Source organism: Diplotaxodon limnothrissa, linkage group LG1 (assembly GCF_057381915.1).
Source record: "Diplotaxodon limnothrissa isolate DT_005_m linkage group LG1, D_limnothrissa_male_GT1.1, whole genome shotgun sequence".
NCBI classification, from domain to species: Eukaryota; Metazoa; Chordata; class Actinopteri; order Cichliformes; family Cichlidae; genus Diplotaxodon; species Diplotaxodon limnothrissa.
The window spans coordinates 26,700,085-26,715,800 of record NC_140596.1 but is presented as its reverse complement, the minus strand read 5'-3'; the positions used below and the strand labels follow the sequence as shown (position 1 = coordinate 26,715,800).

General features: G+C 40.0%; 1 protein-coding gene across 3 annotated transcripts in view; it reads left to right on the top strand.

The window, feature by feature from the left end:
- LOC146639886 (protein diaphanous homolog 3-like) overlaps positions 1-15,716 on the top strand; it is a 166,672-nt gene that overhangs the window by 106,747 nt on the left and 44,209 nt on the right. For all 3 annotated transcript variants that reach the window (XM_085356212.1, XM_085356196.1, XM_085356204.1), the window contains 2 exons: positions 8,159-8,254; positions 8,876-8,938. In XM_085356212.1, coding sequence (XP_085212338.1) covers positions 8,159-8,254; positions 8,876-8,938 — 159 coding nt within the window. The remainder of the gene's footprint in view (positions 1-8,158; positions 8,255-8,875; positions 8,939-15,716) is intronic.

Genomic DNA, 15,716 nt, shown 5'->3' with positions numbered 1-15,716 from the left:
AAACCAGTAGTGGACATAATGCAGTCCGTTGAGACCCCACGGTACAATATAATCACAATACTTAACTCAAGAGACAACATGAATGGTTTTAAATATTTTTGCAATGTGCTGAGTATTGGAAACAATATATATAGCAATTTCTTTATTTTGACCTTTTTTTCCACCTGCGTTTTATATCCCCAAAGGCACAATTTTTCAGTGTCCGTTTCATTTCGTACAATACAGTAATCAGTCTCCTCTTCACACTTAAGCCATTTTTGTTGCAGCAAAATTGCTCCTGGATTGCTGGATTGTCAAATAGACATACTGACCAACATTGTCATTTAAACCAAGAGTGTTGCATGTGTCATGAAAAACTGCTCTGCAGTCCAGTCTAGTTTAACTAAATGCAAATGCATGGACTTCTGTACTGTTATTTTAAGCACGAGATAACCGTCAACAGTTCTTTGTGAGATAATGAGCCACACATCATAAGTGTAATTTTCAATTCAATTTTATTTATACAGCACCAAATCACAGCAACAGTTGTCTCAAGGCGTTTCATATTGTAAAGTAGACCCTACAATAATACACACAGAGGAAAACCCAACAATCATATGACCCCCTAGGAGCAAGCGTTTTGGCAAGAGTGGGAAGGAAAAACTCCCTTTTTAACAGGAAAAACCTCCAGCAGAACCAGGCTCAGGGAGAGGTGGCCATCTGGCGTTGACCAATTGGGTGAGAGAAGGAAGACAGGACAAAAGATGCTGTGGAAGAGAGCCAGAGATTAATAATAAGTGAACAAGTGAACCCTTCCTGCTGTACTTGACTTGAGAGCCTGGGTACGACTGTGTCCATGGGGAGGAAGGGGGGGTTGTCCACACATACACTCAGCAGCACCAACGGTGGACTGAATAGGCAATGAGTTTTATTCTTTCAGTATGAAAACATTTAGTTTGTTTTTGAATTGTATATAATAAAATATCAATATGTGGTGTCATACAAAAGCAGACATCATGAAATAAATTAAATCCAAACGAAATCATTCATATAATAATAAATGTGGGGACTGGAACTAGATTGTTAGCAGGAAATATTTTGGGTGTTGTCAGCTCTGGCATTCAGCCTCCATAGATTAGGATCTTCGTCAACTTTGTAGGTTCTTATGTTCCTCAGGTTCTACCCGGATATTTTTGCAGTGTGATGTGAAGAGAGATCTTCTGTTGTTGGTTTGTTGTTTGTTTTGTTTTTTGCATGTCTGCAAAAGTCTTTACGCTGGGCAAAATTACACAACATGAAAGTTCAGTCCTAAGGGCTTATTATATTGTAACAAGATGATTAATATTATTCAATCAAGGCATATTATCACAATTGTAACATTTGTCTTTATCTCTTTCCTTTTCCTTACCATAGTTTTCAGAATTGTAACTGCCTTGATTCATCTGACAGTCACGTTGGGTGCTATTCTGATCGGTTAATGTGTTTTTAGCAATGGTGCCATAGTAGCATAGGAGCTATATGAAAACGTTGCCTTGCAATAAGCCTCCTCTTCTCCACTCAGAGTATCAAAGTGAAGTCTAAGTGGGTATTCAATGTAGAGAAGGGTAGCTGACTAGCCTTGCTGCACCATTTGTCTTCTAAGTGTTCAAGGGAACACCGTGGTGGGCCTGCATTCATTGTACTCAGGCATGCCATTTTCTCTCCTTAGCTTTTCTATCCCAGCCCAATTGACCCTATTTCGTTCCTTGCTCCGGCCCACCTCAGCTACACACTGCTACGACTGGGTCATTGTCCTGATGATAAGTGCTACATCCTGTTGAGTGAAGTGGCGGGAGACATTAGTCTGGGTCTGAATAAAGGGTAGACACTGACAAAAGGACAGATTACTTGTCCAGACAATGGAAAACGCCAGTTTGAACAGGCTCTGATTAAATAAGATAAGATAAGATAAGATAGAACTTTATTAATCCCTCGGGTGGGTTCCTCTGGGAAATTCGACTTCCAAAAAAAGCACAGCAACGACCGAAGTTACAGTTACAGAACTGTTATATATATATATATATATATATATATACACACACACACACACACACACACACACACACACACACACACACACACACACACACACACACACACACACACACACACAAATAGATGGTGATTGAAGTTTCACTTCAGACAGGAGGATAACTATTGCTTTTTCCCAGAGGTAGAGGTTCAGTTTAGACTTTATTCTGCTTCCAGAGTCTATTCTTTTGTTTTCTGGGAGAGTAAACCATGTTTGGCTTTTATCTTCTTGTTCATTTGACCTTTTCAATTGTATTTCTACATTTGCACTTTACTTTCACATACGTAACATAAATAAAAAAAAAACGTTCACATATTTTTTTTCTATCTTCCCAACAAAGCACAGTAGTAAGCTTGACACATTTTATTAGCGCTCATTTGCAACTTACTGATATCTTTCAGCACAAAAACACAGGACTTCAAGCTTATTATTAAGTTTCACTGATGAAATTGTGAGCTTGTAGCATTTACTATTATTAAGCTTTTAAACAGATATAAAGAAAGCCTAGACTAGTTCTCAGAAGTGTCTGCATTGATAGAGGTTTCTGTGTACTTTGCACACCTGTCCTGAAAGCCCTGATCCCCAGAATAGAAAGAGGGAGGCAAATTGTGCACATCAGAGCCGGGATGCGACTCAGTCATTGTCCTATCCCTTTCAGCAATCTTAGTTCTCCTGCCACTTCCTCCTCAACACCACCTTTAAGATCTGAATGACTCTTTCAAACCCATTTCACAGCTGGGAGCTTGACTAATATTCTGCTGCCATGTGTTTCCCCTCCATTACAAATCATGTGACATGTCTGTGATTGCTCTCTCTCCAACTTTGTGAGCACGTGGGTGTAAGTATATAAATATATGTTATGATTTTCAGTGTTGGGATGTCTGAAAGAACCTCTTGTCTACATTGTATAAAGCAGTTTTCTGTCTCAGCCTTTTTGAGTTGCATCTGATTGATGTGTAAAATTGGACTGTTTTTGCTCCCATATATTCCTGAGGCGGGAGATCTGAGTGGGTTTCGTTTTTCCTCGCCTCCCGAGGCACACAAAGCGTTTCATGTTCTTGTGGGTTGGAGTCAAACGGAGTACTACACATGAAGGCGAACACTGCAGGCTGCGATAGATTGATCTTCTCCTTTTTGCTTGTTTTCTATCTTGTGTGTATTTTTTCTCTCTCGTGCGTCTGTGTGTGTTGTAGCGAGCGCAAAGCTTGCTGTCTGTGATGAATTGCTACAGCACTGGAGACAAATTTGGACGTCGAGGGGCGTTGGTTTTGCTCAGAAACTGTAGCTGCCTCTACGCTCTGCGTAATGATGAAGAACTAGGCACATATCAGCCAGAGGAGTGCAACTGCTGTAAATGAAAAGCACAACAAACGCACACATTGGAGCAGACAGACAAGGAAGTGGACCATTATACATCTACTCTGTGCGTGTGTTTGTAGTCACAGCTTGGTGAAGGGCTTTGGTACAACCATAGCCAACTACCACTGGGATCTTCTGTCCTCAATACAAAACCCTGAGCCTATTGGCACTTTTTTTTAGTTTAGTTTTAAGTATAATAAGAAAATTTCAGTTTGTAGGCCCCAAGATGGTTACAGGTAATCTCTCGTGAAAGTGTTTCAGATGGAAAAAGAAGCACAAACCTTGTAGGCATGTTAGACGTGGGTAAACATTGAATACAGTCTCAGCAATCATTAACAGTTCTTAAATCTTTTTTCACATTCATATAAAGCAGTTTGTGTGAAAAATGACTTTCTCTAAGAGAGAAAGAAGGAAGGAGCTACAGGTTTATCAGTTCTAGTCAGTTTTAAATTTTAATTATGTATTCTGTTACAGTCTATAAAGCTGGCTAGTCTCAGAGCAGCAGAGCGGATCAATCACTGTGTGGTCGGCAGAAACACTTGCTTGCTATAGGATTTTCTTGTGCCATTTTAAAAAAAAAAAGAAGTATTATTTTGTATATCCTTTGAGACACCCTCAACTCACTAAAGGTCAGTATATTGGAGCTTGCAGATCAGTTCTTGTTCTTCACTAAAGTTAGTTGACTCTCAAATGGTATCTCAAAATTCCTTTTTCCTAGGCTACAGTTTTAAGCATAACCAAGATGTTTCTTGCAGATATTCTTTCTACTTAATACTGCAATCCAAAATAACCGTGGGGAGAGTTAATCAATGTGATCAATGCAGAAGGTGGTTGATAAGACATACTGTTGATTGACTGACTATAATAATGAATACAAAAATAGAAAAAAGATTTGTAACTCTATATGGAATTCAAAACTGGTGTCTGACATTTCAATAGCAAATGTTAGACCAGGGATCGGCAACCTGCAGCTCTTGAGTCCTTATAGTGCAGCACTGCGTGGTTTGGGAAAATAAATTAGAAGTATTTAGCTGAAATGTAATTTATTTATGTTAGTTCTTTTTTAACTTGTAGTTCTAAATTGGAAGATTATTGTGATATTGACATATAAAAATAAAATTATATTCTATTATTTTTTTCATCGCTCAAAATAAGCGTCACACTCGCGGAAGCCGGTTTACCCGCCGAAACGGCGTGCATTTATCGAGACTTTCAACCCCAGGTAGGCCAATTATGGATCTTCGGATCCACATTATGTCAGCAGCTGTTCTCCACCGTGGACTATGTTAAAAACAAACACCGCTCACGCCTCACAGACGACAGCTTACAGTCCTGCGTAAAATGAAGTGACTTCGTACAGACGCTGTGCGCAGAGGTTCAAGAGCAGAGGTCCCATTGTAAACATACCATAGCAGACCCGACGATGTTTGCATGAACATGCTTTTCAGCACCTCTTTAAAGGCCACTTTTCACACACGGTTGCTGTACGCTTACAGCCGGCTGTAGCTTTTCAGCTCACAGCACGACACACACCAACACAACAACACAGATAGCACAGAGGTTAAGGCGGCGAGGCGTGATTGTGGGTGCCGCTCAGGTGCGTTCGCCTCCCCTGCAGCGGCGCTGCAGACCACGCCCCGCCACACACATTAACCAGGTAAAATACATATTTAGGCAGAATTTTGCAAATATCTATTTTTCTTTTTTTTCTTTTTTTAGCAGCATAGTACTGTTTTTCCAATTATTATTATTTTTTTTTTAAAGTCAGATCAAGGCTTCAAAAGCCCAAAGGCGATATAAGGGTGGCAGCTCACAACAGTTTTTGTTTGCTACATGGATCATTTTAGTTCAGCTGGGTGTCTTTCCTTTTGTTATATTTCTTTAAGAGTTCAAAATGTGTTAATTACATAAATAAAATGTAATTTTCTCTGTAGCACTTCATGAATTTCACAAGCAACACACCTTAGTTGTTCACACAAAGCATAAAGGTAAAAAAACAATATATACGGTGTTATCTTCATTTTAGATGTCAAAAAGTATTTGCGGCTCCCAGTGTTTTCTTTTGTGTGGAAACCGGGTCCAAATGGCTCTTTGGGTGTTAAAGGTTGCTGACCCCTGTGTTAGACCCACCCAAAAAAGAGTTATAGTTGATGGGTCATATTTGATTGGTCTAGCTAATAAACTTAAAGTTAAATGCACCTGAGTGCATCAATTATTACAATAATTAGGTTACATGCTACTGTTCTGGACTATAATGCTGTCGCCAACATATGCACAAATGGGATTACTGTACCCATATGTGCTTTAATATGAATATTAAATATTTCATATCATCGTAGAATGCCAGGACCTTTGGACCAATAAAGGTCCAAGTAGAGTTGCAGAGTCCCAGTTGCAGTCATAGAATTTGATTTTATTTTCTTTTTCCTCTGGTGTGTGTTATTTTTCCACGGGGAATCAGGCGAAATGAAGGAGTGAGAAAAATACACAGAACCTTAATCAAAGCAAAGTCCTCCTACCTTTCACTAAATCAGTGGTGGGACTCAGTAGTCACACCTTGGCTGATGGTACATCTTGGCCAAGCTATGAAGTAGCTTATGAAAAAAAGCTGTACCAACTTTTCTAGGGCATTGCACTCTGATTAAGTTGACTTGTACTTGCCTAAGTAAAGCAACAGTTAAACAGTGCTTATTTTCATTTGAAATGTAAAAATATTTTTAAAAAAATGTCATATGATTGTCAAAGTTATGCAACCCTGTGGTCAGTGAACTTCACTGAATAGGCCAGCGTTATTGTTTGCATGTCACAATAGAATTAAGAAAAGCAATTAAAAAGCTTTTTGTAACCTGACTTGCTATGTTGCATTTTATAAATATGATGCAATATGGTGTTTGTTAAGTACATCCAGTAAGTTAATATTTAAGTTAACCTTTGGTTAGTGCTTAACTTAGACAGAGAAACAGCTGATGGATAAACAGTGCCACTCAGTAATTAATTATTAAAAAATGACTTGGATATAGAAAACCACATACTTCATGTCTGATTGTACGTAGAGGAAAATAACGTGACCTGAACTAAGGGAGAAAAGCTTTTCATATTTGCAAGGAAGCTTGACAAAACAATTAAAATTTTATAGGCAACACACACCACAGCATTTAAAAGAAAACACCCCCACACACATTAGCATGGCAAACACAGTGTATTTTGTCCCTTTACATGCCCATATAGTATACCTGGCTGTTGGCTGTTTTTCTTTCTATTTTCAACGCATATTACTGGTCAGGTCTATCATTTCCCTCAGGTGTCAGGGCCAGGTTTTCAGTTCCACCAACCAAAAACACCATGATTTAAATGTCAAAGTATTTCCCTTTCAACACATTATCAGCATTCTGGTAGTTTCTCTGCTACTACAAAGCAAGGATTCGATCTTTTAAGTCAAAAAAAATAATTAAATACTCTGAAACACGATGTTCACAACTTTGATGTATTTCAGTTTCATAACATTCTGTTCATTCCCTTATACTCTTGAACCACTTCTTATTTCTTTTATTTTGCTAGTGATTTACTGAATCTCCAGACATTAATGGAGCAGTATATAAGGCAAAACAGAACTTGTACTCTCTTAGGCAGCTTTCTTGTCATCTCTTTAAGTAGCCTTCAGGTATAGTTCTCCGGGCTTCTTGAAGAACATTCAAAACTCTTCTTTGGGTGTTGGCTGCCTTTTGTTCTGTTCTCTGATGATCCCACGCTGCTTACATTGGCAGTGTGCTTGGGATCATTGTCGTGTTAACAAATTGAGCTGTTGCCAATCAGGTGTTGGTATTGAATCGTGGATCATAGCTGATGGTACTTTTCTCCTATTTGTGATTAATTAATTTTGACAAGGTTCCTAACACTATTGGTTTAACTCCATGCCCAAACCATGACAGAGCCTCCATAACCTGGCTACAGACACTCAGTGTTTTTCCTGTCTCCTGACTTTCTGAGTACATATTGATGACGATTTGATACAAATATTTTACTTTGTGCAGACCAATTCTTGTGTAATTTGGCATTCCTCAACGTTTTCATCCAGTTTCCCTTAAAAATGGCGTATTATCAGCCAACAGTTCACTGAAACTGTTGATGAACAGTAGATGCATCAACTAAAGGGCACAAAGATGGGAACAAATGATGTGTCTTAGTGACAGGCTGCTAGTAACAAAGTGCCTAAAGATACAGTTTAATGCATGTAGACACAACACTGGTTCATCCTTTTTGGTACCTTTTTTGTGCTTGAATGATTCATAGATCAGTGTTAAGTAGTTCAATACACACACACACACACACACACACACACACACACACACACACACACACACACACACACACAAAACATTCCTCTAAAGATGGTCAGCTACAAGGACTGGACTGATAGTGAGTGAGCCAATTCCAAAAGAAATTTTGAAATATCTTCTGAAAGGCTGAAGGCTTTTGTTTAAGACCACTTTAAAAATTACATGAAATTCTGTGGCTGTTTATAAGAACTTGCTGACTTACAGTATGCAGGACTTGGACCTAGATTCTTCATATATTGGACATATAACCTTATAGTAGGCATAATGTAATGTGTATGTACTCTAAATTGACACAGTCAGTATAGGCAAACTAAACAAAATTACACGTTATAGAATTTAGTTTCTTCCCCTCTTGCATTTCTTCTAAAATCCCTTTTTTTTTTTTTTCTTCTTTTTTTTTGGGCATTTTTAGAGAATGATGAGACAGGTGTGATGGATAGTTTGCTGGAAGCCCTACAGTCAGGAGCTGCATTCAGAGACCGCAGGAAGAGAACGCCAAGACCCAGAGGTGAGTCTAATATCCCACATTTATACAGAACGACCCACACACACAGAAACCAAGTACACACACTGTCTGGCAAAACACTGATGGAATTCCAATCAGATGTTTAAATAATGACTTCTAGCTCTAACCTGTCACCTTCATGCATTTATATTTTTTCTTATTTTGTTTTTAAAAGTTGAGCAAATTGAATGCATCCTCAGGTTCTTATGTTTTAGCTTCATTTTCTCTCATTCTCAGTAAATTGCAAAATACACTGGTTTGTTGTTTGTACACATTCTTGCCAGCAGCGCAGCGCCAGAGAGTCTTCAGCTGACACAATTCCTACAACTGTTTGATGTGTGGATCTTGTTTTTTCCCCCCTCTGGGTTTCTTAATTCCAAACGAAAGATGTGAAAAATTAAATGTAAATCCAAGATGTGATTTGAACGCGTTTGGAAATGATTGGTGACTAAACATTGACACTGGCACCTTAAACTTATTAGCTGTACCTCGAAAAACATTATTTCTTGCTAATGAACTTCACTTCACAGCTGTTCATCACTGGGCCAATGCCGTCACATCATCGTTCTAATCCCACTTAGTACTGTACATGTTGGCATTATTTGTCCGCTGCCCTCCTTACAGATAACCACCACCAGATGATCAGCCCCAGCTCCTTCCGCCAGGTCCTCAGGCCTGTTAATTATGGTAAAAACACAAGATAAAAAAAAACTGTTAAAGCCTAAAGCACGTTCAGCGCTATCTTTCATCTGCTCTTGGAAATCAGCCTTAAACTGCTCTTGCATGTGTTATATTGTAAATTCGTATATGTCCTGCCTTTTTGTGTGTTAAGTCACCTTGTTATTTGTTCCTTTCGCTTTTTGTGACCTTGCGTGTTCTTTCTGCAATTATGCAAGACTATTGGTAAAGCAATTTGAGTCGGTGCTATGTGTGGATGTTAAGAAAGTTAGGATTGAAATTCTCTGAAAGTAGTGTGTGGGCTGTTCTGGTGGCTCAGTTTGATAAGGCTCCTAAATTGTGTAGTAAGTGAAGCATTTTGAATGCAGTGTTTTTGTAGTAGCCGGGTTCTTTCACATTCTTTAAATCCAGGAGAGAATAACATTTTTCTTTGGAATTTATCAAGTCTGACCTATGGACTGTGTGTTTCTGAAGAGTGCTGAGGCATACAGATAAAGTGCTATGATACACGTTGGATATAAGCCACTTGTAGCCTAGATTGCTTCAGGTATTTAATATTCATCATCGTCATTTAGTACGTTCATATTATTGTTTTAATGTTAAGACATCTATCTGTATGATGTCCTTAGAATGGCGATTGGATTGGCTACTAATTATGCTAAATTCAGTTATCCTATATTACTCATACTTGTGAACAGATATTGTGCGTTTAGCTGTAAACAACAGCTTTCTTTTGTCAAAGGTTCTGCAATCATCACCAAAGCACTTAAAAATTTATTCTGTAACCCTATTACCTCTTATTATTTGTAATTGGAATCCCAGTCGGCCAAGTGCAGGCACACATGAATAAAATTATTCACGCTCAATCCACCCACATCATTGATGGCAATGATAAAGGGCCTGGCTCTGTTGTTCTGCTACAGCTTATCTGAAATTAGATTGGAAAGGGATGAGGGGGAGGGATATATATAGGGTGGGAGGAAAGAGACAGATGTGGCTGTAACATAAGAAATGGAGAGAAATGGCGTGAGATAGAGCCACTTGGTAAGGGCGAAAGTTAGGAATAATGTGAGAGAGAAAAATGGACTGAGTGCAGTGTGTGTGTGTGTGTGTGTGTGTGTGTGTGTGTGAGAGAGAGAGAGAGAGAGCAAGTGAGTGAGCCAGTAACTCTAAGAGGGAACAAGCCAAAGCTTTGTACTATTAGCAGGGGATTAGAGTAAATAATAACAGTGTGAACTGTAAAGGAGCTGCTGCTCAGTGTCCATGTGGTGCAAAAGACCCCATGGGGTGTGGTGCAGGTAAGAAGTTGCTGGAAGGTTGCTGACCCAGCTGCCCCCTACTGGCAGCTTCAGACATGATGGCGTGTTGATTAATAATGCTCAAGGCTTTAGCCTGTCACTGCAGGCATCATACTCACTGCCAGCCTCCCAGAGCAAACACAGCTAATTACTTTTCTCTGCCCAGCCCCAGCACCAGCTCAGCCCTCTCAGTGCCCATTCATCTTAATTTCCCCCTCTCTGCCATCTGCCTCCTAAATAACACTCCTCCTCATTTCCCTACCATCCCATATCCCCGCTGTCTTCTTCTATACACTCATGGCCATGCAATGGCCCTCCCCATACATAATTGCCTGTTATTGGTATGGAGTGTCTCCACTGCTCCTGCCTCACCCCTTCTTTCCCATTTCCCTTCTCTCCTTTACTCCTACAGAGATCCAGGCCTTAATTGCCCAGAGTTTAGTCGTTGGAGTGAGTGAAACCCACAGGATGCTCTCTGTTTATTTGGGAGGTGATGAAGTTTAGTCTGCGGCACAAGCACTTAAACAGCTGCTTTCACTTTCACACCACGCTACCACCTCCTTTTCCCACTGTTTTAAATACCCTTTAGTAATTGATCTCAGGGGTCTTGCTTCACTCCAGTGGAGCAGCAAAGAGAATTAAAACAGAAACATCTGCGCCAGAAGATACTGTAATTAGTGGTAAAGGAGAGAGATTTGAATGGTCAATCTGAACATGCATGGTGCCATTAAGTTTTTGCACCAAGGGAGTCTCGAGTACACCACTCTGTTGTCGGTGCCAAACAAATCAGATGGCAGATTTTTAGAATGCTGCCTATCACAGTGTGATGAGACTGTGGAGTAGTTTGATAATGGTTATAGTGCTTTGTAGTCATGATGAGTTTGATTGCCACGGAATAGAAAACAGGATTAGAAGATGGTTTGCAGTCTCCTACACTGTTTGTTGCACACAAATGAATGCAGTCTCTCTCTTTTTATCCCTTTCCCCTTCGCTTTCATGCACTCTTTGATTTGAGGTTGGGCCCCAGTTTGAGTCCCTTAATTTTCCTCAGCATCCTCTGTCTCTCACATCTTGTCTCCTGGTCTACCCCTAAATTGGCTCAGCACACTTTAACATGAGCCAGCAGCTAAGGTGTTTAGCTAGGTCTGCAGTCTCCCCGAGCACACGTACACACATAGACATAAAAGTACACAGAAACACCAGCAGACTTTAGGAGATGAAGGTAAGCAGGCTTTACGATGGCTGTGGCCTGGGTTAGGATAAGGCTCTGGGGCTCTGGGGCTCCTCAACACTCTAAATTGGATTGGGCTCCACAGAATGATGGATCGATGGTGGTTAGCCACACAGGTGTAAGATACTTATTGAATCTATAAAGCAGCCATAGCTTTTTAACTGTGTCCTTCTGAAAACATCTCTCCAGGCGCTCTCTGGTCATTTCTGGCTTCTTTGCAAGATCTCATCACAGCCTTGCTGACTCCCAAGCTGGCGTGTGCATGTACATATCTAGGGAAATCACACAGCTGCATGTTTAATGGTCGTGTTTGACAGAAAGACAGAGAAAAGGAAAACACAGAGAGTGTGCAACACAGCACAAGCCAGAGGTGCATTGTGTAATGCCCTTGTCTTGGATGATCTATTATGGAAAGTGTGGGGTGGAATGGGATCTATGAAGGAGTAAATGTCTTTGTCTTTAAGAGCAATTACTTCAGATGTCTTTAGTGACACCCGACCTAACAATTATCATGTGTGATATAGCTCTGAACTAGAGCTTGAAATTGATGTAAAGGTCACTTCACAAAGTCACTTAGCCCTTTTACCAAGTTTTTTTTCCTTCTTACTTGCAGTTGAAAGCATTAATGCTTAAAAGTAAGCCTCTAGTTATTGGAGATCTTCTGTCCTATGTGTTTGACGAGTCAACTTTATGACCCTTTTTGCTGAATTTATTTCTGTGTAATGTCAGATACTTGGTTCGTGCAGGCGGCTATTCAGTGCTGATTTTAAATGGCTTGGGTATAGGTGCAAGTGGTAGTGGAAGATGACTAATCGACTTAATTTGAGACTCAACCCACGGTGTCTTTGAGAGGTTGTTCTGAAGAAAATCATTACGATGAAACTGGGGTGAGTGTGCAGTTAAAATGGAAGTTAAAAAAGTACAATAAAATAGAAAGTTTGTTTCCACCCGACTCTGTGTGTTCTCGTGTGCTCACATGTGGGTGAAAAGCTAGCATTGCTGGAGCTTCCTGGGGCTGGATACTCAAGTGGAATCTGCCGTTAGATGCTCGTCTTTTTTGATTGGGCCACTTATAGACTATGATATGTGGATTCCACTGCAGGATGACTGTATCCTGCAGATTGTATATGGGCTTTTTCAATCCTTTTCATATTCTTGTTCTTTCAAGAAAAATGTGTGAAAGCTACCAGTCCCTCAAAACTTCCTAAGTCTCATCTTTAAGTTTTCTTTTATTTCTTCTTTGCCTTGCTGCTTTTCTCCAGACGTGGCATAAGCAGAAAAAAAGGGATTATTAAACATTTCAGTGAACTCGAGACAAAAAAAAAGAGCAGCACAGCCTCTCTCTCCTTACTAGATCTATTTCAATTGATGCAACACGTCATTGTTTTAAAAGTGTAACTGTAAAAGTTGCTGATTTATCCACATTTGGTCATCATATATCATCCACACATCACATGCGGCCCGCGCGCTTTTCATTAAAGTGACAGATTATTGTCCAGAAGCTTCTCAGCCGGAACAATGTTCACTTTCACACACACGTACTCATGCATACATGCATAAAAACTGTCAGCTTTTACCCTGTATTTTAATCATGTGCACGGAGAAGGTTAAAGGCCATTCTGGGGTTGCACTGTTAGCCGTGTCTAAGGCTTGGACAGGTGTACTGCTCTCTGTAGTCATGTCCACAGTCATCTGGCCACTTGGAGTCACAATGTGTCTCTTATCGCCACACTTGATTGGTGCTTTAGATGTTTAACTGTTCTTGTCGACAAAGGTATATCCAGATGGGAAAATGTACCTTGACCTGCCTTTGCCTGTCTGTCTGAAGTGCTGCACTTGGTGTGTGTGCATGTGCATGTCTGAGCCGGTGCACACATTCATTGAACAGATGGAGCAAGAGGGCACCTTAACAAAGTGGCTGTTGTAATTAGGTCTAGCCTTTGCGGTGCGACTTGTGGAATAGTAATTGAGGGTTGTAGAGAGCCCAGAAGGAAGCGATTTCATTTTTTTTTATCCAGACTTTGATGAGAATAATAGAATCTTTTGCAACAATGCCCCTCCACATGCTTACATTTGCACTCATTCACACATGTAAGCAGCCTGTGTCAAACAGTCTGATCTGCTGGCCACAGGATTTCTTCTTGATCTGCTGGCCACAGGATTTCTTCTTGATCTGCTGGCGATTAATTGCCACATACACGTAGTGGTCTAAAGATTTAACCAGCAATGTCCATGCACAATCCATCTTCCCTTAATTTGAAGGCCAGAAGCGGCATCTACCTAGTGTCTGTCTTAGGGCAACTGTATGGCATTTATTTGCAAATGCACCATGTTCCCCATGTGTAATACAGGCAGTAATTAAGATTATGTGACATGTCACACTCGATGTAATCATGATGCTGTTTACTTCTTGTACTGCCTTAAAGGCAAGGACATAGGTAATAAAAATGGCTTTTAATGGCTCCCACATGGGCTGCTGCTTCCTGGATATGCAGAGGTGTTTTTTATTGGAAAGGGTTTTTTGTTTTTTTTGGGCACACATCACTTTGTGTCAAAACTAATGACTGTTGTAATTGGACAACTTCTGCAAAAGTTACCAATTATTCATTAATGGCATGTATGAATTTCTTCCGTCCTTATTTAGTGGTGTATTGGAAAAAAAAAATTCTGACAAATTTTGGTGAGCGTTAATTTACATATGGGCGGCATACAGTGAATGTGTCATGTGCAACAGACTTAAACAGAAAGCATGAAGGTGCATTTGCAGAGAAATATGAATGCAAAAATGAAAACGACTGAGATTTATGAAAAAAAAAAAATTGCTGTATATGTGATTATTTCCATGCAAAGATGTGTTTGATTGGCCCGCCAGTTAAAGGAAGAGAGGTTACATGCGCTATGATCATTACAGTAAGAAATGGCAGTCCCTGTTATCTTATAGTCCTTTCCAGAATGTAAGAAGATGAGGAAGTGAATTAGTCTGGCCAGTGAGGTCACTGTAGACTGGACACACATGCTTCCACACACACACAAACCGAGCTCCACTGTTCAGTCCTAAATAGAAAACAGATGATAACGAACACCTCTGCACTCTGCTCCATGTCTCTGTGCTGTACATCCCACATTTTAGCCAAGTCCTAAGCCGATCAGGCTCCTCAGATATCCACTTTTAGCTGGATTATGAGGAAGCTTGGCTGTAATAAAGGCTGTGAATCGTGAAATAGAAAGTGGTGTTCAGCATGTCGAGCCAAGGACCCTAATCACTCAGCCCATTCACACCAGCTCAGACCCCAAACAGCAGGTGAAGCTTTTAATGTTGGATTCTTATTCAGCTGGCTTTTGTGCTTCTCCTGGTCTTTCTTCACATGCTGTCTCGTCTTCTGACTGCCTAGATACACATCTTATGTGTCAATGCACAAAGGTCTGATGATTCATAAGCGGTTAGGTTTAAATACACACCTGAATTTTTTTAATGTGACTCTTAGAACTGCTTTGATCTCTTTCAAATCTGTAGTATTTCATTGCTTTCTTCTTTCTTGCCGTCTTCATCTTCTTTGTTTCTCCTCTACATTCCTTTCTCTCATGAGCGTGTTATTTACATTGATTGAGAATAGGCTCTTACATACTGCTCTAGTTAATAATGCAGTGAGAAATGAAGTCATTTTCACCATGGCTTTGTGCTAATTAAATTTTACAGCAGTCTTATCGCCCCAGCCACACACATTCCTGGTCCTCCCACATTCACCAGTGCCAGCAGCCATATCACATAGCCGTCAGGAAGAGACCGAGCTAGGGAGATGATTATATGAACTTATGTTGTTATGGGAGGGAAATGAGCGTTATCGTCTCTTTATATCTATGCTTTCTACAAAGAGAGGTGCTTCAGTTCTGTCTCTGTAGTAATACCTTTGTTAAAGTAGTCTTAGAAGTGCTATATAAATACTTTTTCCCCACACAGATTAACATTCTGCATCAGTCTTGTCTTTGCCTTTTTTTGTTTGTTTTTGGCTGCCTCTCATATTTTGTTTTTCAGTCTATCATTTGTAGCTGGTTACACTGTGAACCTTGGCAGGACAAACAACATTTGTTTGCATGTGTTTTGAATGTTGCTATCAAGCTTTCTTGACTCAAAGACAAGAATTTAGGCAGGAGTGATTAAAGATGATAAATTCTAGTACCCCTCTTGTAAAGACTCATGTCAATATCATTCTTTGGTCCACCAGACTCGCACAGAAAAAGTTACAGGTGATTCCAGTGC